The 23497-nt window shown below is 40.9% G+C and overlaps 1 protein-coding gene across 20 annotated transcripts in view; it reads left to right on the forward strand.

The window, feature by feature from the left end:
• Positions 1 to 23497, forward strand: part of ppp1r9a (protein phosphatase 1, regulatory subunit 9A) — a 343843-nt gene that overhangs the window by 218798 nt on the left and 101548 nt on the right. For 17 of the 20 annotated variants that reach the window (XM_078237727.1, XM_078237812.1, XM_078237770.1 and 14 more), the window contains 4 exons: positions 4984 to 5139; positions 15346 to 15399; positions 21789 to 22018; positions 22113 to 22209. In XM_078237727.1, coding sequence (XP_078093853.1) covers positions 4984 to 5139; positions 15346 to 15399; positions 21789 to 22018; positions 22113 to 22209 — 537 coding nt within the window. The remainder of the gene's footprint in view (positions 1 to 4983; positions 5140 to 15345; positions 15400 to 21788; positions 22019 to 22112; positions 22210 to 23497) is intronic. The other 3 variants (XM_078237839.1, XM_078237821.1, XM_078237850.1) reach the window with 1 other exon arrangement.

Here is a 23497-nt window from a genome sequence, read left to right on the forward strand (position 1 = left end):
CAGCCTGCCTTTGTCAGGGAGTTGAAATAATACCCATTTCCATTATTGCAACAGGAATTAGTAGACATTGTCCTAGTGGCTATCAATATATCATTGTCAATGGTTGTCTACTTTCAACACCTTACAATTATCCTAACAACATGGTTGGAAGTTCATAGTTTGAGAGCTCAGAGGCTATTAAAGGCTTAGCCGTATTTGATGTAGGGTTAAGAATACAAGATTGCATGTTTTTATAAAGGATTTATTTATATTAATTAAGAAATGTGAATTTAACTTATTCTGGGCAGAGGCTGAGAACTCCATTTCTCGACAGGTCCAAGAGTTCTGAGGCATGCATGAACCACAACAGGGTGACAGGCTGCACATGCTCTGCTTTTGGCTTTCTGTTGATAGCTGCAGGAATCGGGCAATGCGCCTGCATGGCGTTAAAACAATAATCATGGGACTCAGTGTGGCGCCTTAACAAGGTGAGTCTTGGGACAGCGAGGGAGAACCCTGCGAGGGAGTCAAACCATTGGGTATTAGGAGGCTGAAGTAAAGGCACCGAGGAAGCAGAAGCATTGCTGTTGGCTGTCTTCAAGTAATGAGGGCTCGAGAGCTGAAAAGAGAATGGAATGTCTGTGACTCCATGCTGTGCAGGGTAAATATTTTTTTTTGCTCAGTATTGCTGCGGATCTGGATTTGTGACCATGGGTCAGTGCTGGAGTGCAGTCTTGGGAATAGAACATAGTCTTATGAGAAAAGATTAAACCATCAGGAGCTGAGCAATCATCCAGGCAGTCCTGAGTTGGAGCAACCTTTGGGGGGGAATTCTGAGGCTAGATGTTTGAAAGTGAAGACTTGAAATCCCCATGTGGGAGACAGCTGTAGGAAAGTTGTGTAACTCAGTGGACCGTGACATTCAGGTGGATTGCTGAGAAATCCATAGGATTTATCTTGGTTGCATCTGTCATTTATTGTGCATTGCAGTGTGTTTGACTACAGTTTGTCTTGTTAATTAAATGTTAATTCTGACTTTGAGTCGGAGATAGATATTGTAAATTGTTTTACTTTTCTGACTTTGTATAGTGAAGTTTAATTTTGTATGTTTAAAACTGTGGCATCATGTTCCAAATATTGTCTAAGTAAAGACATGAGATTTTAAACTTTGTCCACTTTAAATAAAAGAATACTGGTCCCTAATACAATTTTATTATGAGTCTTAATATGTATTTAGATCCTACCCCTACAGAAAGAAGACTAGCCACATGACCACCATCCTGGAGGAGACCCCTGACCTAAACCTCCAATAAATGATCAGGATCAGGTTCTCACCCTCATCCTTTCTGGGCGCGATCCTGATCACACCAGGTGGTATGGGCAGAGAGCATCGAAAACTGTTTCACATTTGGTGCAGAGCCTGTTTCAGGCCAAATTCATTGGCCCACCAGGATTTATGCCTGGGGCTAACAGGGCTGGAGAATCGTCCCCAACATTTCAGGTCAATGATTCTTTGAACAGGAACAACTTAGTGATGTAACACCTTTTAAACAAGTACAAAGGTATGGTGAGAACAGAGTAGAAGGAGGGGAGGAAAGAGCAAAAGTGAAGTTCTGTGATGGGATGAAAGACGGGTGATTAAATGGCAAAAAGAATGGTGGTGCAAAGCAAAAGGGGCTGGTATCAGGACAAGTAAAAAGGCTAAAGATGGGTCTAGAGGAGCAGTAAATGACATCAGCAGAACCAAGACCCAACAGTCTCAAAAATATGGGAGTAGTGGCTATGATGTGAATTCTCTATAAAGTAAACCAATTAAATGCAATTTGAAAACCTCTGGAGCAATAACTTCACATGACAGACCATAATTGGCAAACTGTCTATTTTTTCTACAGAATATGGTGACTGTTATTTAGAGGTGCTGCACTTTGTAAGTGCCTGCACAGACTCTTTTCAGGGAAAACCCCAAGGTCCATTCCATCAATATTTAAATAGTGGAAATAGGCCTAATAGACAGTGCTGCAGAGGAAGAGTTCAGAGGAAATACATGAGCAGGATGTAGGTTTTGCTGTAGGGAACTCCTTAACTCTAGTGACAGAACTCTCCACGAATGGTTCAGAACTTGGTCTCTCCATTTGCCCCTCAACTCAAGCTCATGAATATCCAATTAACCTCATGAATATTCATGGTCAAATCCTATGCTCGACTACAGTAGCAATTGACACTGCCATCAGCAGAATCCTCAAATCAGAATATCTTTACCTACTGAAGGATTTTGCAAGAGTGGGTGTGGACCAAGAGGCATGGCCTCATGCCTCCGACATCATGGCCTGGGAAAGATAAATGAGAATAGACAGAAATTACTTGAGCTTTGATGCTACCCTGAACTTTGTGTAACTAAAATCTTCTGTCAGAACAAACTATGTCATAAGGTGTTCAGGTGACATCAAGGTTCGGGACATAAGTATCAGATGTTACTCAGAACAACATTCTCAACCCACTCAGCTACCACAGGGCTGATTGTGATACAGGTCACTCCCTGGAGTGTACATGGGTTAGTATTCAACCCTTAAAGCTTTCCAATCAAAGCAAAAATACTATTCTTGTATCAAGATCAGCCATACTGCCTTCCTTCATAAAAAACAATGGCTCTTTGACCAGATTGAACAAGCGCTCTCTGGCATTCCCAAACAGGGTGCAGATGCCAAACGAAACATACTTTGAGACGCCATCTACAATACCACACAACATGTGGGGAGCTAGAACCGGAAAGTGATTTGTATGTCTCAAAATGCAAACAACAATTGTGCACCAACGCATGGGAGGCTCATGATTGAAAATAAATATCATCGAAGATTGTTTTAAAGTTGTGGAGTTAATGCTCATAGAACCTTAGCTACAGATAGATACATGTGAAAGACCATCTTCTATCTATTGTTTACAAATATGATTTAGGAAATATGATTGAAAAAATTGCCAGTTGCAACATATATGTCCAGTACTGTCAGATAATAATTGGCCACTCTTGTATATTGTAAGGTAACCTTATACTTTGCTGTATTGCTTTAAAAGTAAAGACTTGTCCATCCTGAGCAAATCCTGTGAAAACCCATCACAAGTGCTATTGATTATTTATTGGTCGTGTTCATGCTCTGGAGAAAGGAAAGGCTACATCTACTTAAATGTTTTTCCAGTACTACTTACTGGTAGATAAGCCTTGGAGCTTGGGCAGCTGGCTAAGGCAGTGGAGGTATGACTATCATTTTTAAATGTACGTTGCATGCATTTATATAGGATATATAGGACCATATTTTTCAATTTCAATTAAGTTCTCATCTATATTTGTAGAATGGCCACATGGTACAACAGGGAATTACTTTACTCAAATTATTCTTTCCTTGAGACTACATATTCCTTGTGAGGGATAAAAAGGAATAATCTAGGTGAAGGAATTGTATTTTTCTGACAGATCTTTAAGAGAAACTAAATCGTGTCATAGCAAGTAAACTTATAGGTTCTTATTTAAAAAGATAAAATGCATTTTAAATTAATGGATTGCAGAAGAAAATGTGTGCTCCAATTACTTAAGTAAACGTCATACAATGTGCAAAAAAGAAAGGAAATGTTCATAACTTTTCCAGTATAAATTAAATTTTTAAATTTAGTATTTTTAGAAATCTAGCAGGTTGGACTTAACCAATAGGATCAGAACTTTGGAGGAGTGGCAATCACAGTCAGATTGCCACTCTGCTCCATCTTCCCTACCCTAGAATGGAGTTGCACAATTCGGGCAAGGTGAGAAAAGCATGGCAACATTCTAGATCAGCAGCATCAGGTGCAGTGAAGCTCTGCTAAAAGCGTCCAAACCATCCAAAATCTCTGATTTAAATCAAGTTTTGGATGGTTCCCTGTGCAGGGTAATTGCCCATTGAAAATTTGAACTTCCTGTGCAATTGTCTTGCAGTCTTTGAGTGCGGATTTCTGGCTGGGGTGGCGGTGGAGGGATGTGGGTGGTGGCAGCGGTTCCCCAGTGCATCTTGTGGGGAACCTCCTGTGTATGATCTGCTGGAGCTCAGAAGTTCTGGGCTGCACTTCCAATAGGCATGCTGAGCATAGGTTTGAGCTCACTCAAATATATGGGTATGCTGTATTCTTATCAGGCCTTGATAGTTGCAATTATTATGTTAATTTCCAAGTTCACTGCTTTGAATTTGGTTATGAATGAAATTATTTAAATTTGAATCTAAATACTCAGGTAATAGTCTGTGGTTAAAGCTTTTGTTAATTTAACAGTTGGGAGTGTTTATTTTGTGTACAAATACGTTTCCGTTGTTATAATAACCATTCATGGGGAGGAAGTGTTGCCGTAATATTGTCACTGGACAAGTAATCCACAGACCAAGGGTAATACTCTGGGTCCTGGGTTTGAATCCCACCACCCATGGCAGATGGTGAAATTTGAATTCAGTAGAAAAATTTAGATTTAAAAGTCTAATGATGACCATGAGACCATTGTCAGTTATCTTAAAAACCCATTCGGTTCACTAGTGTCCTTTAGGGACTTGTCTGCATGTGACTCCAGACCCAAGGTAATGTGGTTGACTCTTAAGTGCCCTCAGGGATGGGCAATCAATGCTGGACCAGCCAGTGATGCCCACATCCCATGAACGAATAAAAAAAAATGACAACTGGAAAAAGGGTGCAATGGTTATTTAATACCATCTTTTGCAATGCAATCTGCCAGAGTTGTGTTTTATTTGTAATTTTTGTAGTACTATTCTTCATTTATTTATTTTTTAAATGCTACTTAAATGTTTTAAAATAAAATGCAAAATTTCAGATTGCAATTAATTGCAGTACACTTAGAAAAAAACTATAATCATTGCACACCCACCTAGACAGCTAAACAAATGTGTACTTTGTTGTCATCCTCAGGCTGTCTTTTAAGTATTTTATTTATGTACAACTTTAGTATTCATGTTTGCAAAAATATAATTTGATGTTAAGACAGGAGAATATGCCACTGATGAGGAAGATGACGAAATGGGCTCAGTTCTCACTGGTGGCGAAATGGCGATTGAAGTGTTTGACCTGCCTGAAACCGATGATATGCTTTCTCCTACAGAGGTGGACGCCAGCAAGATTGCTCACAAATTCAAAGAGGTAACCAGGAATATGTTTGTATAACCAGCCAAACAAAAGGTAGTCAAACATGAAGAAATTGAGCAAAGTAGAATGGAAGTAAAATTGTGAAATAATTACATTAACAAAGATTTGCTTAAAAGCATGAATGCTTTTCCAAATTAATTTTCCGAAGTATTTTCCAGAGTGGAAAGTTGGTGAGTCATGTTAACATCACTAGACTAGTAATCGAGAGGCCCAAGCTAATTCCCTGGGGACATGAGTTGAAATCTCACCAAGTTTGCTGGTGGAATTTAAATTAAATTAATTAAAAAACAGAAAAATTCTGGAGTTGAAATTAGTCTCATCAGTAATGGTGCCATGAAGGTATCATTGTTGTAAAGATCCATCTGGTTCGCTAATGTCCTTTAGGGAAGGAAATCTCCCATCCTTACATGTGACTCCAGCCCCAAAGCAATGTGCTTGACTCTTAATGATAGTCAGGGATGGCAACAAATGTTGGTATTGTAGCAACGCCAACGTCCCATGAAATAATTTTTTTAATGCTTCAAAAACATTTTAAAAGTAGTTTTAACAGCCCTTTACGATGTTCAAAAATGCAGAAAAGAATCAACTTCATTAAATGATCATATAACTGAAGCATAATTAACATTTGCATGAGCCACAAGTTAGTAAATGTTTAACCCTGAGGAACTCCTGCACTTGAATGTTTAGCATGTCCTTTCTTATATTTTCTTTTTAAGTATTTGTCCAAAGGGACTCATATTTTCTGTATGCAGCTTTGCAGTAAATTATATATAGTTTTGATTGCCTATTTGTGAATAGATGATTTGCATCTCAATAACTGCAGAACTTATTATATTTAAACTTTATGCATTGCTTTTTATGCTCCTGTTGAAAATGGTACTGATGTACATGCATATCTGAATGAAATAGCCTGTTGCTTGTATTTCCATAAGCTGGGGACCGCACGAAATAAGTTTTCCTCCCAAAATTATATTTAATATGTAACAAGGCAATCAAACAGATAGTTTCACAATTCGACTCTTGGCCCTGATGCTTCTGGAGCTAGTACATAGACCTAGCCAAGTACTGCATTACTGTCTAAATAGGCCTGTAATTGTTTAGAAAGACTATGGCTGGAATTTTCTGACTGTTCATGCTCGACACCACTGCAAACAAGGATGGAGAATTTGGCACTCGGCCAAATCTCCATTAACTGAAGTGGGACCAGAGAATCCCGCTGGTGTGAACGGCTGAAAAATTCCGGCCGATAATGTTTCACATGAAAATAGCATTTCAAAAGCCAATCAAGTTATAAAAAGCTTTTGGTGCAATATCATTATCATGCGCACACATCACAGGTATGTTACAGTTATTGAACTAAAATAGAAGGATACCTGACACTTTAAGTTGTTTCTTGCCTATTTCACTTAACTAACTTGATCTTTCCTTATTAAATAAAAGCAAATTGCTGCAGAAGCTGGAATCTAAAACCAAAGAGAAAATGCTGGAAAATCTCAGCAGCTCTGGCAGAATCCATATTAAGTCTTGTAAGAATCAAGGAAGAATAAGCTTTGTAAAGATTAAGTCTTGTAAGAATCAAGGAAGAATAAGCTTTGTAAAGAAGACTTAATTGCAAGTATTTTGTTCCCACTTTCAATCTCCATAAAAGATGGGGTCGCAAATTATTTTATTACAATCTTTGTTGTCAAACTCACAATCACCACAGCATTGTAAGAGCCGTGGGATTATGCTGCAACTGTACAGGACCTTGGTGAGACCACATTTGAAATTGAAATATTATTTTGCACACCTCTCAGAACAATACATCTTGTGGTTCCGCCTATTTCCTCTTTCTGCAGGCATCTCGCATCCACATCTGAAGAGCTATCACTTAAATTCATGCATTTGCACGCATGCCTCTCAGTCCCCCTCCACCCTCATTTCCACATAAGCCATTGTGACCAATCGTACCTCACTGCTTTCTCTGAAGAGAACACATAACTTGGCGAGGGCTAGAGATGGTGGTGGTGGGGGGAGGGGGGGGGGTGGATTTGTGGAGGGTGGCTTCCCAATGACAGATTTTATTGGCCACTAGCAGTGCATGCCCAACATTCTTTTATTGATTTTTCCATGGGATGTGGGCATCACTGGCTAGACCAGCATTTTTGTTTCCCATCCCTAATTGCCCTTGAGAAGGTGGTGGTGAGCTACAATCCATGCATTGTTGGAATAGCCACTGCACTGTTAAGGAGGAAGTTCCAGAATTTTGACTCCGCAGCAGTGAAGGAACGACAATCTAGTTCCAAGTCAGGTTGGTGTGTGGCTTGGAAGGGAGCTTACAGATGGTGCTGTTTCCATGCATATGATGCCCTTGTCCTGGGTTGTAGAGTTCGCAGGTTTGGAAGGTGCTGTTGGAAGAACAACTTGGCCAGTTGAACAATTTCTTTCAGAATTTTCAACTGCACTTAGTGGCATTTTGAACATTATCTCCAGGGGCCACATCCAGGAGCCTTTGGCAAGCCTGTTCTAATGGTAGATGATGTGGGTTTGGAAAGTCCTGTCGAAGGAGCCTTGGTGAGTTATTGCAGTGAATCTTGTAGATGGTACCAACTGTTGTCACACTCATTCGGTACTGGAGAGAATAAATGTTTAAGGTGGTGGATGAGGTGCCAATCAAGTGGGCTGCTTTGTCCTGCATGGTGTCAAACTTCTTGAATGTTGTTGAAGCTGCAGCCATCGAGGCATGTGAAGACGATTCCATCATGCTCCTTACTTGTGCCATGCTGATGTTGGACAGGCTCTGGGGAGTCAGGTGGTGAATTACTTGCCACAGAATTCCCAGCCTCTGACCTGCTCTTGTAGCCACAGTATTTATATGGCTAGTGCATTTCAATTTCTGGTCAATGGTAAACCCTCAGGATGTTCATACAAGGATATTCAGCGATGGTAATGTCATTGAATTTCAAGGCATACAGCAAGTCTCTCAAACATAAATTTGGTTTTTGGTGTTGTTGATTGTTGATAGTGGGGGATTCAGTGACGGTGATGCTATTGAATGTCAAGGGAACATGGTTCAATTCTCTCTTGTGGGAGATGGTCGTTATCTGGCACAAATATTATTTACCACCTATCAGCCCAGGTCTTGCTGCATTTGGGCAAGGCATGCTTCAGTATCTGAGGAGTGACGAATGATGCTGAACGTTGTGCAATCATCAACGCACATTCCCACTTCTGACCTTATGATGCAGGGAAAGTCACTGAAGCTGCTGAAGATGGTTGGGCCAAAGACACTACACTGAGGAACTCTTGCAGCAATGTCTCCGTGCTGCAATGATTGACCTCCAACAACCACATCATTCTTTGTGCTCAGTATGACTCCAACCAGTAGAAAGTTTTCCCTCTGATTCCCATTGACTTCAGTTTTGCTCTGGCTCCTTAATGCTGCACTCAGCCAAATAAGGTGTTAGAATCAAGGGTAGTCAGTCTCACCTCACTTTTAACTCTTTTGTCCATGTTTGAACCAAGGCTGTAATGAGGTCAGAAGCTGAATGGCCCAGACAGAATGCAAATTGAGCGTCAGTGAACAGATTATTGCTCACCTGTGTAGGTGCTGCTTGATAACACTGTCAACGACACCTTCTATCACTTTGCTGATGATCAAGAGTAGACTGGTCTGGCAGTAATTAGCCCATTTTATGTGGGCAGGATATACCTACATAATTTTCCATGTCGTCGGGTAGATGCCAGTGCTATAGCTGTTCCTGGAAAAGTTTGGCTAGGCAAGTGACTAGTATCCAGTGCCTTCAAAGTGAGTATAATTGACTGAAGACTGGCAATTGTGATGCTAACCTCACGAGATGGATCTTCATCTGGCACTTTTGGCTGAAGATGGTTTCAAATGCTTCAGCCTTGTCTTTTGCACTGATGTGCTGGGCTCTCCCATCATTGAGGATGGGGATATTTGTGGAGCCTTCTCTTCCAGAGAAGTTTAGTTGTTTATTTGTCCACCATCATTCACCATTGGATGTGGCAGGATTGTAGAGCTTGGATCTGCTCTATTGGTTGTGGGATCTGCCCACTGGGAAAGACATCTTGCTTCAGGAGGCTATAAATGTCAACCATAACCTTTCATGAAAGTCAGAGCCTCCTGCAGCATTGGTGTGCAGGTTTTTTTAAAAATTTGGTTTTGTGGCTATTACAGGCAAGGCCTGCATTTATTGTCCATTCCTAATTGCCCTTGAACTGAGTGGCTTTTGGCGCTATTTCTGAGGGAAGTTAATAGTCAGCCACATTACTGTGGATCTGGAGTCTCATATAGGACAGACCAGATAAGGATGGCTGGGGTGTCTTGCCTCCTCCGACAACAATTGCCCAATCAACAATGCCAAAAAACATCTGATTTGATTTATTCTTGTCACATGTATTAGTACACAGTGAAAAGTATTTTTTCTTGCGCACTGTACAGATAGAGCATACATAGAGGAGGAAGGGAGAGCATGTAGAATTAAGTGTTACAGTCATCGCTAGGTTGTAGAGAAAGATCAACTTAATATAAGGTAGGTCCACTCCAGTCCGATGGCAAAAGGGAAGAAGCTATTTTTGAGTAGGTTGATGCATGTCCTCAGACTTTTGTATCTTTTTCCCGATGGAAGAAGGTGGAAGAGAGTATGTCCAGAGTGGGATCCTTGATTATGCTGAGGCAGTGGGAAGTGTAGACAGAGTCATTGGATGGAAAGCTGGTTTGCGTGATGGACTGGGCTTCGTTCATGATCCTTTGTAGTTTCTTGTGGTCTTGGACAAAGCAGGAGCCATACAAAGCTGTGATACAACCAGAAAGAATGCTTTCTATGGTGCATCTGTAAACGTTGGTGAGAGTCGTAGCAAATAATGAAGGGGCTGGATAGGGTAGAGGTGGAGAGATTCTTTCCACTTAGAAGGGAAACCAGAACTAGAGGGCACAGCCTCAAAATAAGGGGGGGCCGGTTCAGAACAGAGTTGAGGGGGAACTTCTTCTCTCAGAGGGTAGTGAATCTCTGGAATTCTCTGCCCATTGAAGTGGTGGAGGCTTCCTCGTTGAATATGTTTAAATCACAGGTAGATAGTTTTCTGATCGATAAGGGAATTAGGGGATATGGGGAGCAGGTGAGTAAGTGGAACTGATTCGCTTCAGATCAGCCATGATCTTGTTGAATGGCGGGGCAGGCTCGAAGGGTCAGATGGCCTACTCCTGCTCCTATTTCTTATGTTCTTATGTTCAAATATGCCAAATTTCCTGAGCCTCAGGGGAAAGTAGGTTGGTGGGCTTTCCTAACTATAGTGTCGGCATGGAGGGACCAGGTTGCTGGTGATCTGCACACCCAGAAACTTGAAGCTCTCGACCAATTCCACTGCGTCCCCATTGATGTAGACAGAGGCATGTCCTCTGCTATGCTTCCTGAAATCGATGACTGTCTACTTCGTTTTGTTGACATTGAGGAAGAGATTATTGTCGTTGCACCAGTTCACCATATTCTCTCTTTCTTGTACTCTGTCTCATCATTGTTTCAGATCCGACCCACTACGGTCGTGTCATCAGCAAACTTGAAAATCGAGTTGGAGGGGAATTTGGCCACACAGTCATAAGTGTATAAAGAACATAATAAGGGGCTGAGGACACAGCCTTGTGGGGCACCGGTGTTGAGGATGATCGTGGAAGAGGTGTTGTTGCCTAGCCTTACTGATTGCGGTCTATGGCTTAGGAAGCCTAGAATCCAGTCGCATAGGGAGGAGCTGAGCCCCAAGCCATGGAGTTTGGAGATGAGTTTTGTAGGAATAATGGTGTTGAAGGCTGAGCTGTAGTCAATAAATAGGAGTCTGCACACCAATGCTGCAGGAGGCTCTGACTTTCATGAAAGGTTATGGTTGACATTTATAGCCTCCTGAAGCAAGATGTCTTTCCCAGTGGGCAGATCCCACAACCAATGGAGCAGATCCAAGCTCTACAATCCTGCCACATCCAATGGTGAATGATGGTGGACAAATAAACAACTAAACTTCTCTGGAAGAGAAGGCTCCACAAATATCCCCATCCTCAATGATGGGAGAGCCCAGCACATCAGTGCAAAAGACAAGGCTGAAGCATTTGAAACCATCTTCAGCCAAAAGTGCCAGGTGGAAGATCCATCTCGTGAGGTTAGCATCACAATTGCCAGTCTTCAGTCAATTATACTCACTTTGAAGGCACTGGATACTAGTCACTTGCCTTTGTTGTCTAGGTGTTCTAGAGTTGAGTGTAGGACGAGGGAGATGGTGTCTGCTGTGGACCTGTTGCAGTGGTAGGCAAACTGTGGTGGATCCAGGCAATCTGGGAGACCGGAATTGATTCGTGCCATGACTAACCTTTCAAAGCACTTGATAATGATGGATGTCAGAGCCACCGGACGATAGTCATTAAGGCACGCTGCCTGGCCTTTTTTTGGTATTGGGATGATGGTAGTCGTCTTGAAGCAGGACCTCAGATTGGTGTTAAGAGAAGTTAATGATGTCTATGAATATCCCCGCCAGCTGGTCCGCTCAGGATCTGGGTGTTCATCCGGGCCAGTCGCTTTCTGTGGGTTGACTTTTGAGAAGGCTACTCTGACGACTGCGATGCTGACCTCGGATAGAGGTTCATCTGAAGGTTCCAGAGTGGAGAGCATGTCTTGCTGACCTTGCCATAGTCGGTGGAAGTTCATGTGGCTAGCCTGGGACTCTAGCTTGATCCAATACTGTCTTTTGGCATCTCTGATGGATCTCTATAGATCATATCTGGATTTCTTGTATAGGTCAGAGTCGCATGACTTGAATGTCCCAGACCTGGACTTTAGCAAGCAGTGGATAATCCTGTTCATCCATTGTTTCTGTTTGGGAAACACGCAGATTTGTTTCTTTGGCATACAGTCTTCTACCCAATGAAGTCAGTTACTGTAGTGGTGTCAATGCCAGATGGCTTTGGTGTCGATGCCATCTGCCCTGTGGAGGAAGGAGCAAGCAGGTGAAGAGAAGGCAGCTGGTGCTGCTGCTGCAGTTGCTCCTGATACTAATGGCAGTGGTGTTGCTTTTGCTTTTACCCTTCATTAATAATGAAAGATGTGGCTGTGTGAGCTGCTCCAGAGCTGTGTTCAAAGCTGGCTGCACGGAAATGTAGCTGATGAATGAAATGCTTTACAAGTAGTCGGCAATCACCTGCAAAGCAGTGATAGCTTTAATCAATAACCTCTCATCTGTATATGGCTGGAGTGCTTCAATTTCACTGATCAAAGGCTGCCCAGCTTATCATTTTCACTGAAGAGGCTGTTGCCACTGTGCATTTGCCTCATTTATTGATGGTCAAGAAACAGGAGCCCTGGTTAGGAAATCCAGAATTGAGGGTTAAAACAGTTCTTCTTTGGTTTCTTAATTATCTTAATTGCTTACCTGATAAAGTTTATTTATTTATTAGTCACAGTTAAGGCTTACATTAACACTGCAATGAAGTTACTGTGAAATTCCCCGAGTCACCACACTCCGGTGCCTGTTTAGGTCAATGCACCTAACCAGCACGTCTTTCAGACTGTGGGAGGAAACCGGAGATCCAGAGGAAACCCACGCAGACACGGGGAGAAATGTGCAACTCTACACAGACAGTGATCCAAGCTGGGAATCGAACCCGGGTCCCTGACGCTGTGAAGCAGCAGTGCTAACCACTGTGCCGATGCAAGAGGATTCCCTGCTGCTCTTCAATCTTGCTGTGCAGAAACCCAGAAGAAGGATGGAATAATTTTGGTGTCTCAACTGAATACAGATTTCAAGGGATTTAACTCCCCACGTACATGCAAACCACCTCCCTTTGCCTGGGAAAATCTCCCACATCCGCTCCTGGCCCCAAATGGTTTTTGTTTCTGGCTTCAAATATGGCATCAATTGAAAGAAGTATTTCATTCACGTCCTTGATGCCTTCAGTTAACTCACAAATTCTTGGTCTGCAATATCCTTTTTTTCATGGAAAAAAATTGAACACGATACAAGTTTTAAAAAACAAACAAACATGTTCTATCAACATTTCAAGTGATTTCAGGAAATTTCATGACTAGGAAAATTCTAACTGTTCATCTCACTGTTTGTGATTTTTCTTGAAATGTTCGATCATTCAGTTCAAGACTTCATCATCTGTCTGTTTAATGGACAGAATGCACTAAATGTGGATCTCACACAATCAATTCCTGAATGTTGAATATGTATATTCAGGGAGAAACCTAATCCAACCACTGAAAGGTTGTCTGTTATACTAACTGGTATTGTGGTTGTCTTTTAAGCTGCAATTCATTAATGATTAATGTAGCCTGAGGCTTTTGTTTTTAATTAATCATATGTTGCTTGCATTTGTAATATTTTGATCAAATCTTCTAGCTGTTATAGTTATAAAGCACTTTATACCACAGATTGTTAATTACTTGGACAGCCCCTTAATGATAGAGCAACTTAAATACTCTGGAATGACAGTAGGCCATTTCTTTCTCGCATGCAAATTTCTTGCCTGATTTCCTTTTACTGATTCAGGAAGTTTTGATGCCACATTATTCGGGGCATGATGTTATGTTCAGCTGAGTTTTCTGTTAAATTTGACAATCACTCCATACCTTTTTGTCCTATGAGAAAAAATCTCTGCACTCCCTGATGTCCAAAAAACACTTGTTATTGTTTTGTTATCAGCTGGCATGTCCAGAGATTTAGTCAGGAGATCAAGACTTCCTGCAGTCTATTTTAGTAGCAGATAGCTGAGCTAGTTTCAGGCAAGAGATACTCCCAAGATACCTTACAAACTGATTTGAAATAGTTTATTAATGGTTACCAAGCATGACTGCTTAGTTTTGATTGAAGGAAGGCATGCAGTTTGGCAGAGCTGAGCTTCATTTTGTCTTTGAAACCAAGCAAAATTGACTCTCATTCCTTTGAGGGGAACATGTGATTGTGTGTAAGCGGATATTTGGAGTGCAATTAATGAAAAAAAATTGAGACGATTCACCTTTAGATTTAGGAATAAACATTCTTCAAAGTAAGGTATATTCAACATGCTATGTTTGCTGGCTTCTGCCATTTGCACAAATATCAGCTGTGAATTTTAGCAGTGCTCTGCTCGCCTATTTTTCTGGCAGGTGTTCATATATCTATAGGCTTTGACATGTATAAATGTTCTAAATTATTGGCATTTAGTTTTTGCATCAAAGGTACCAAATTCACTTTTTTTTTACAAACATAAATTCTATTGTAGTAATTTTAATCTCCACTTTGGTCTTTACCAGTTGGCCAGTATTTCAAAGTGATATATTCAACCAAAAATGTTTGAAATAGGGATTTGTTTATATTTGTTCTAATACTTCTATTATACTTCTGGAATTAGACCCTGCTAACTTTTCCCCTTCAAGTATTTATTCAGTTCCTGTTTGAAAGCCATTATTGTACCTCATTCAGTCAATAATATTGATTATTTTATAAAATCCTAGCAGTCAATTAATTTCTAGCACAAGGTAAATGAGACTTAATGGTTTTATTTCTGAAATTCAAACTGGTGTTTCTGTTTGTTATATTAATTGAATATGAGGGCACGTTCCTAAGGAATATAGTACAGGAAGGTCATGCTGGTTTTAATTGAAAAATTCCTCAAATTGTTAGGTTCCACTCTAGCTTTTATCATTCTATTGCATGATTTTATCCATGGTATGTGGAGTATAGCCTTTAATGAAGAATGATGACTTCTGCATCTAAAGGTGAGCTTTATTTTTGTCTATAGCTTTAAGTTTAAACATGTTGTTTTATAATTGGACCTCTTTCACCGCAGAATGGTTCCAAGAAATTATATATATATGGTATCTTGTCTACTTTTTATACCTCCATTCTGAATAATGAAAGTAAATGCTATTGGGGCTGTTCAAATTTTAGTAGAAAAAAGCATTACAACCTGAAAAGTGCCGGTCCTCATCATGCTACAGCATTAATTTTGACATTGATACATTCAACAGCTATCTTTAAAGGATAATGTATGAGGAGGAAGAAGCATTAGGAATGGTATGGATTTAATAGTGACGTGAATAAGCACCTTTGAAATAATAATATACTGCACTAAAGTAGTGAGAGAATGCCTTTAACTATTAGATAAGGCTTTTTTATAATCAGGCTGTTTAAGTTTTGTGGAATCACTCTGACCATTTTATTTGATCCATCCAGCTGCAGATTAAGCATTCTGTCACTGAAGCTGAAATCCAGAAACTGAAAACTAAGGTAAGATGCTATAAAATGAAGTTTGTTTTCTTTACATTTTTCACCCTTTTAGGATACAGTGAGCAATAAACACAACATTTTTATCCTTATTTTTCACAAGCACCTAATTAAATAGGTTGATCAGTTCAGTATTTTACTTCTAAAACAGTGAAACAAGCAAGATTGAAAATGCAGAATGCAAGGGATCAGTTCTGATATTGCTACAAAGCAACCTTTGTTTGTAAATAGATTGAGTAATCTTCATTTTTGAGAAATATCAACTGTTTTATTCATTTCAATGTGTGTTTTATTTTTTAATTTTGACCTGACTATATTTGTTCTTTGCAAGGGTATATTCATGGGAGAGGCTGTTTTCATTCAATTTGCCTTTAAATACTTACAATTGATTTATCCAAATTAAAACTCAATTCAAAGTACAGTCAGATTTCTCATTTTTGAACTCGCTGACTACATTGCTCAAAGTGATCTTTTCCCAACCTGGATAGTCCTCTTGCCTGTATACTAATTGCAACATTGGGGTTAGAAATTTGATTTGACTTGACGTGTTGACTGGTGCAGCAGCGTCAAAGAAGTTTAGAAGCCCCAATCGCAACCAAAATTGAGCCTCGGGCCCACGTGTTTCCCATGAGCTGTGAAGACCATTGGTCATCCATGGCCCCATAACCTTCCATGCAACTCAATGCCAACTCATGGTTTGCCTATCCATCCTCCATGGCGCTCATAGCATCATGCCAACTCATGCCTCCCCCATGTCTCACATACCCTCTTGGCCACTTCCCATAGCCATTCCCCCAGTATTCATCATGGGATGATCTCAGGAATCATGTGGAGATTAAAGAAATGTTCTAACAATCTAATCCTACGTTACAACAGTGACCACATGCTGAACGAGAAAAGATCTCCCACTTACCTGATGAAGGAGCAGCGCTCCGAAAGCTAGTAGCGTTTGCTACCAAATAAACCTGTTGGACTTTAACCTGGTATTGTTAGACTCCTTACTAACAATCTGATACAGCTCTCATTACTATGCAATTGACTATTTAAAAAAACCTTTTATTCATAAACTCATTCAAAGCTTTTAAATCTTCTCAAGTGGTTCACCTTCACTTAATTTAAGTCATACCTATCTATCATCATAGTCACAGCACCTCCAGCAATGGGTTCCCATCCCCCCCTCATACTATCACATTGGCATTACTCCAAGGATTTGATCTTGATTTCTTTATTTTCCTTATATGAATACTGTTCCTTGGTGATGTCATTAGCAGACATGGAGTTTAGCTTCCACAGTTACAGGAATGACACCCAGTTCTACTTCTCCATTACCTCTTTAAACTTCTTCACTGTCTCTGCCTTTGGATTGTTTGCCTGACATGCAGTCTTAGAAGGTTTGCAATTTCTCCCAGCTAGACATAGGAAGATTAAATCCACGGGTGGGTATTAACCTCTCATGGCCTGAAAAAGAATGTCAGTGAGTAAAAAAATAAAAATCGGGGACCATGTCCCTGACGTGCCTGCTGCTATTTTTAAGCTGGTGGGTATTTTCCACATCTTGGAGATGTGACGCTTTATTGTAATATTGAAATCAATTTTGTCGTGATAATTGATTGTCGTTGTCAACTCCATTATTAGAACAGAAGGGATTGCCTGACCTGGTGGTTGGCAGTCAGATAGCACCAAGTAGAGAAGGTTGGAACAAAGCCACAAATGCCTTGCAGTTCTGTGTTCATGTAATGAAAATGGGTTATTAATGAAGATAGTTCAGCAATTAAGACATGGTGTCAGAAGTAAACTAAACACAACAATGAAGGTTCCGAAACCACTGACACAACTCAATTTGGAGGGCATTGTCGCTGAAAACTGGAGGAGATTCTAGCAGTGCTTCAAACTGTACCTCTCAGTGAAGGGCAGTGATAAGAAAGACTCATAGGTACAGTCCATCTTTCTTCATGTAGCAGGGGAAAACCAAACATAACACATTTATGTTTGAAAATGATGAGAAACGAAATGACTTAAAAGAAATAATGGAAAATTTCGAGACTTAGTGCAGCCCTAAGAAAATTATCTCATATAAAAGATACCTTTTTTTACGGGCACACAAAGCAGTGACAACATTAGTCAGTAGTAACAACTGAGAAAACGTGCTAAATTATGTGAATTTGGAGAGCTTGAAGAATTGCTTATCTGAGATAGAATGAGTTGCGGGATTGCAAGTGATCCTCTGAGAGAACGGCTTTTGAGAGAAGTGGGTCTCACACTGGAGAAAGCAGTAAATATCTGCTGAGTGGCAGAGACAACAAAATGCCAGATTAAACAGATGGCGGAAGCTGATAAGCAGCACATGGTCAGGCAGCTAAACATAAACAGTGCTGGGAAGAGCAAATAGATAGCCTGAAGATAAAAGAAACAAAACCTCTATTAAAATATTTAAATACAATCGATACGGAAAAGAACACTTGCCACATCATGAGAAAGCCTACGTAAAGCAGTGTTGGAATTATGATCAACTAAATTGTTTTGCTAAGATGTGTGAATCAAAGTGCACACATTTGCAGGTTATGACTCAAATACACTAACAACGAATTAGAAAGAAGACGAATGGCAGGTTGATTTAAAAATTGCCAACATGATGGCGAATTTCAATCTTGACACAGGTGCACAAGCAAATGTCATTCCCATAAGCTTGTATCGTAAGATAAGCAAAGAAGAGCAGCTAACTAAAACAAAAGTGAAGCTGTCTACTTACACAGGTGAAGAAATTGCTGCGAAGGTCAAGGCACAGTTAACGTGTACTACCAAAAACAACACTTCCATTCATTGTGGTGAAAGCTGATGCAAAACCCATTCTTGGAATCAAAGTTTGTGAAAATCTGAAGCTAATGAAGAGAATCATGACTGCCACCACTGATGACATCCTGAGTGAGTACAAAGATATATTCCAGTGGATTGGTTGCCTTCAGTTGGAGCGCACCATCAAGACTGACTAACTATGACACCCAGGAAAATACCTGATACAGAAAATACTCCGAGACTGAATGAAAGCAGAATTAGACAGAATGGAGAAACTTCACATCATCAAGAAAATTGGAGAATTGACAAAGTGAGTTAATCCAATCGTAATTGTAGAAAAATCAAATGGGAATCTGAGAGTCTGTTTGGATCTTAGAGACCTGAACTAGGTGACACAAAGAGAACATTATCAATTCCCCACAGCAGAAGAGATCACATGTAAGTTAGCTGATGCTAAATACTTCAGCCTTGGATGTGGGTTCAGGCTTCTGGCAGGTCAGGCTAGATGAACGCAGCTCCAATCTCTGTACCTTTAACACACCATGTGGGCATTGCAGATTTTTATGCCTACCTTTTGCCGTTAGTTCAGCACCTGAGGTGTTCCACAAAACAATGAAGCAGTTGTTTGAAGGGTTAGAGTACATGAAAACCTATATTGGGGAGCCACACAAGAAGGACGCAACCACAGACTGAGGCAGGTCTGGCAAGAGCTTGAGAAAGGAACTTCAAGTTGAAGAATGAAAAGTGCAAAATATACCTTCATGACATCAAGTACTTGGGACATGTGCTAACAAGTGAGGGGTTGAAGCTGGACCAGAATAAAATTGAAGCAGTCGTGATCAACCATCCCCAGAATGTAAGAAAGGTATGGAGAGGTTTTTGGGGATGGTGGCCTACCTTGGGAAATTCATTCCACACATGACAGACGTGACAGCACCTCTCAGAAAACTGCTACAAAATCTTGTAGAATGGTACTGGGAAGAAAGCTACCAAGAAGTTTTGATAAGTATGAAAAAAACACAGACCCAGACACCAGTATTACTATTTTAGTCAGCAAATAGAGATATCTGTGGACACTTAAAACTGGTCTGGGATCTGTCCTCTTGGAAGATGAGGCACCCATAGCGTATGCTGCAAAAGCAATGACTGAAGCACAGCAGCGTTATGGCCATATAGAAATGCTAGCAATTGTGTTTTGCTTAGAACGCTTCCACCAGTTTGCCTATGGCATAGATGTGAAGGTAGAGTGATCATAACCTTTAAAAGATATATTTAAGCCCCTGAACTGTGCACCACCAAGAATCCAAAGATTTCCACTGTGCCTGCAGAAGTACCAGGTCAGAATTAAATATAAACGGGCAAAAAAAATGTATATCTCAGACACACAGTCACATGCATACCTACCCATCACAGAAGAAGAGGACAAAGAAGAAGTAGCATAGGTTCACATGCTGACAAGAACTTACCTATAGCTAACCAAACTGGATGGGATCAGGGAAGCAACAAGAACTACACCATCCTGAGAAAACTGCAATAAATTACGCCAACTGGCTGGCCCACACATCTGCATCTGTTAGAGCGAGAACTTTCATGAACTTCATGAAGCAGAAGGAATACTTTTCAAAGGAGAAAAGATAATTTCTGGAACACTGAGGAAAGTATGCTGCAGCCCATACATGAAAGTCACTTCACCGTAGTAACATGCAGGAAAATAACTTGAGATGTAATGTATTGGCCTGGCATGGGAGCACAAACTGGGGAAATAGTGAATGTGTGTGCAGTGTGCCAGAAGTACAGTAAATCACTTCAACCAGTGTTCAGAGAAGCCCTGGCAGAAACTTTGAGTGGACTTGTTCACATTTGACAACAGTGAGTACCTGCTAACAGTAGATTACTAGGGTGGCATGGTGGCACAGTGTTTAGCACTGCTGCCTCACAGCACCAGGGACTCGGGTTCGATTCCCGGCTTGGGTCACTGTCTGTGCGGAGTCTGCACGTTCTCTCCGTGTCTGCGTGGGTTTCCTCCAGGTGCTCTGATTTTTTTTCTCACAGTCCAAAAGACGTACTGGTTAGGTAAATTCTCCCAGTGTATCCGAACAGGCGCAGGAGTGTGGTGACTAGAGGATTTTCACAGTAACTTCATTGCAGTGTTAATGTCAGCCTACTTGTGACACTTAGACTCAAAACTCCTTTTGAGTAATAAATTGTGCTGCTGAGAAAAGACAGTAAGAGCATCACTGTAATAAATCATTTGAAATCGATTTTTGCTTGGCATGGCATATCTGAAGTGCTCATCTCGGACAACAGTCCACAATTTTCAGGCATTGCGTTTCACAAATATGCAGAGGACTACGAGTTTTGCCACACTGTCAAGTCCCAAGCATCCAAAGTCCAACTGAATGGTGGAATGTAACATGCAGACTTTAAAACATCTGTTGAAGAAGGCAAAGGCAGATGGTCGAGACCCTACCTGACTGCTGGATTTTCAGCAATAATTGGATTATCTCCAGCACAGGACCTGATGGAGAGAAGACAAAGAACAGTGCCCCAACTGTTATTTCCACAGTCAGTGAGTTACAGCATGCAGGACCCACTCAAGCTGAGACAACAGAAACAGTACTTTAATTGAAGTACCCGACCTCAGTCTAAACGGGCAACAGAACAGGAGAACTGGAAATTTCTGTGGAAAACAAATGGAGTGTGACTTTGCTGTGAACCAGAAAGTGTAGGTGAAGATTAAGAACCAGAACCCAGCAGTGAAGCAATAGATAATCAGGCAAAGCCTAAAGGTCCTGAAAACTAAGGGGTAAAAGATACACAGAGCTGCAGGAGGCCCTGTGACCTTCAAAATCACCTCTTGTCACCATTCAGAACATAAGAGTGGAAGAATTGTGAAACAATCACAGATATGAGTAAAAGATAAAACGGACTAATCAAACAGAATGTAAAAGAATGGATGAGAATGTATAAGAGACATTGTGCCCTTCAGTAGGCACAGCCTACAGTATTGGGGCTGGAAAGTCTCGAGGGAGTCCCAAAACGGGTTTTACATTGGCGGGATTTTCCCAATCAATTGTCCCCGCCCCTCGCCAGTGATGTAACAGAAATCTTGACTTTGAAAGTGGAGAATTTCATTTAAATATCATTCTTGGGCCATTCTGCCTGAGTTTACCCATCCTCCATTTGATTGTCCATTCATGTCAGCCAGAAGTACAGATTACAACCTCCAGGGGAGACAAGGTTATGCCCTGGTAGGGCCATGGAAATGTTATGTAGGGAGGGGGTTGTTATGTGGTTGTGGGGAGTGGCAGGGGGTTTCAGTTTTTACTTGTTTTTAATTGGAGAGCCCACTTTTAAAAACCTAAGTTGTTGGCAGGGCAAGCTCTGGGTGTCTGAGGACCCGGTCCTTATAGTGTGTGCGCGAGTGCGCGTGTGCTTTGGTCACTACAAATGCTCCTTGCGAGCTTATGTTAATCACATTCAGTTATACCATAAAGAAAAATATGTATTTTCTGATGAATTTCAGATAGAAAATGAAGTTTGGGAATGGATTTGATAATTCTGATATTTTGCTACAGTTATGTACTTGTACTTTTCAGCTCCAGTTGGCAGAGAATGAGAAAGTTCAGTGGGAACTAGAAAAAACGCAACTCCAGCAGAGTATTGAAGAGAACAAGGAAAGGATGTTGAAACTGGAGAACTACTGGATTGAGGCACAGACACTCTGTCATACTGTCAATGAACATTTAAAAGAGACCCAGTGTCAATACCAGGCCTTAGAGAAGAAATACAACAAAGCCAAGAAGCTCATTAAAGATTACCAGCAGAAGTAAGAAATCAAATTAAAAATGCTGTATTATGAACAAAAATCTGAAAAATAATTTATTTAACCTGAAAACTTTCTTGAAACTTTAATTTTTCAGGGAAATAGAATTTGTTAAGCATCAAGATGCTGAAAAAAAGAAATTTGAAGAAGTTGAAAAAGTACATGCAGCGGAAGTTCAGAAACTTCAGAGTAGGGTAAGAGATGCCATAGGGTTAACCTTGTAGATTGACAATGTTTTAATAATTCAAACAAATCAAAGATTTGCATATATTTTCGTACATACGCCTTGCGTTTTTAATCATAAACCTAAAACACTTCTAAGTATTCATTGAATGTGTTCTGTATTATGGACTCTATACCTGCAAAATTCCTCTCATAGAATCATAGAATTCCTATAGTGCAGAAGGAGGCCACTCGGCCCATCAAGTCTGCATCGACTGCAATCCCACCCAGGCCCTATCCCCTTAACCCCATGTATTTTCCCTGCTATTCCCCTGACACTATGGGGCAATTTACCATGGCCAACCAACCTAACCCATGCTTCCTATGTGCCTTAGGAAAATCAGCTCTCAGGGTAAAAAGAGCAGAGAAAGAGCCTTTGTGATCTACTGTTAATTGTTCCTTGCCATCTCTGGGTCTTCCGTAAGAGAAGCAATGTGTCTCGTGTAAACACAAGTTGCAGAAGTTATAAGTATATTGAAATTAAGGAGGGGGGGGGTTAATGGTTCCTTTAATTTCATTTTTCTTCAGGAAGATCAGATGGGCATCCGTTTGACTATTTGAAAATAAAGTTGTTGGTAGCTCTTGTACCAGGACCCCCACTGTTTGAAGGATCTTATTGGGGAAAGCAGCAAGGTTAAAGGGCAAGTAGCTTTTTTTCTCCACAGGAATGGATTCCAAAAACTAGAGATCTTCTGTTCTTGCACGACACTCAGCAGATCCCACAGTTGGCAGCCATTGCCACTGTTACTACTACACTTTAAGGGAGCACAAAAGTAACTGACTTTCCAGCCCTGCTTCGAGTGCAAGTCCCTGGCAGAACGGGGCTATTTTGGAGGACATACTAATGATATGAATACAAAAATCAAGTCAAGCTTTCGAGGTGTACCTGATATGAGAGTGAGGAGAATAACAGGGAGGCTTGATAACAGCTAAGATTAGTTTTTGTGTTCTCTGGCTTTTTAGTTGAGAGTTGCCTCCATTTATGGCCCTTGATCAGCCAGGAACTGATCAGGGGAAATGAGCAGACTGGCACATGAACGATTGGCAGTGGGTCCCGATGCCAGGGGTGGAGGGCAGGGGAGGTGTGAATGACAGGAGATCTCCCAGTGTACTGTGTGCACAGTGTACTGAGATTGGGGCACATGCGCAATGGCACCCCTAGTACTCAGCAGTTGGCTTTCCGGTGAGATTAGGGCTCTCCACTCGCCCTACTGGCGTGAATCACATCCTGGCCCTTTTTCTAAGTGGTGGATGATTGTG

The sequence above is a fragment of the Mustelus asterias genome, chromosome 2, assembly GCF_964213995.1.
Source record: "Mustelus asterias chromosome 2, sMusAst1.hap1.1, whole genome shotgun sequence".
NCBI classification, from domain to species: domain Eukaryota; kingdom Metazoa; phylum Chordata; class Chondrichthyes; order Carcharhiniformes; family Triakidae; genus Mustelus; species Mustelus asterias.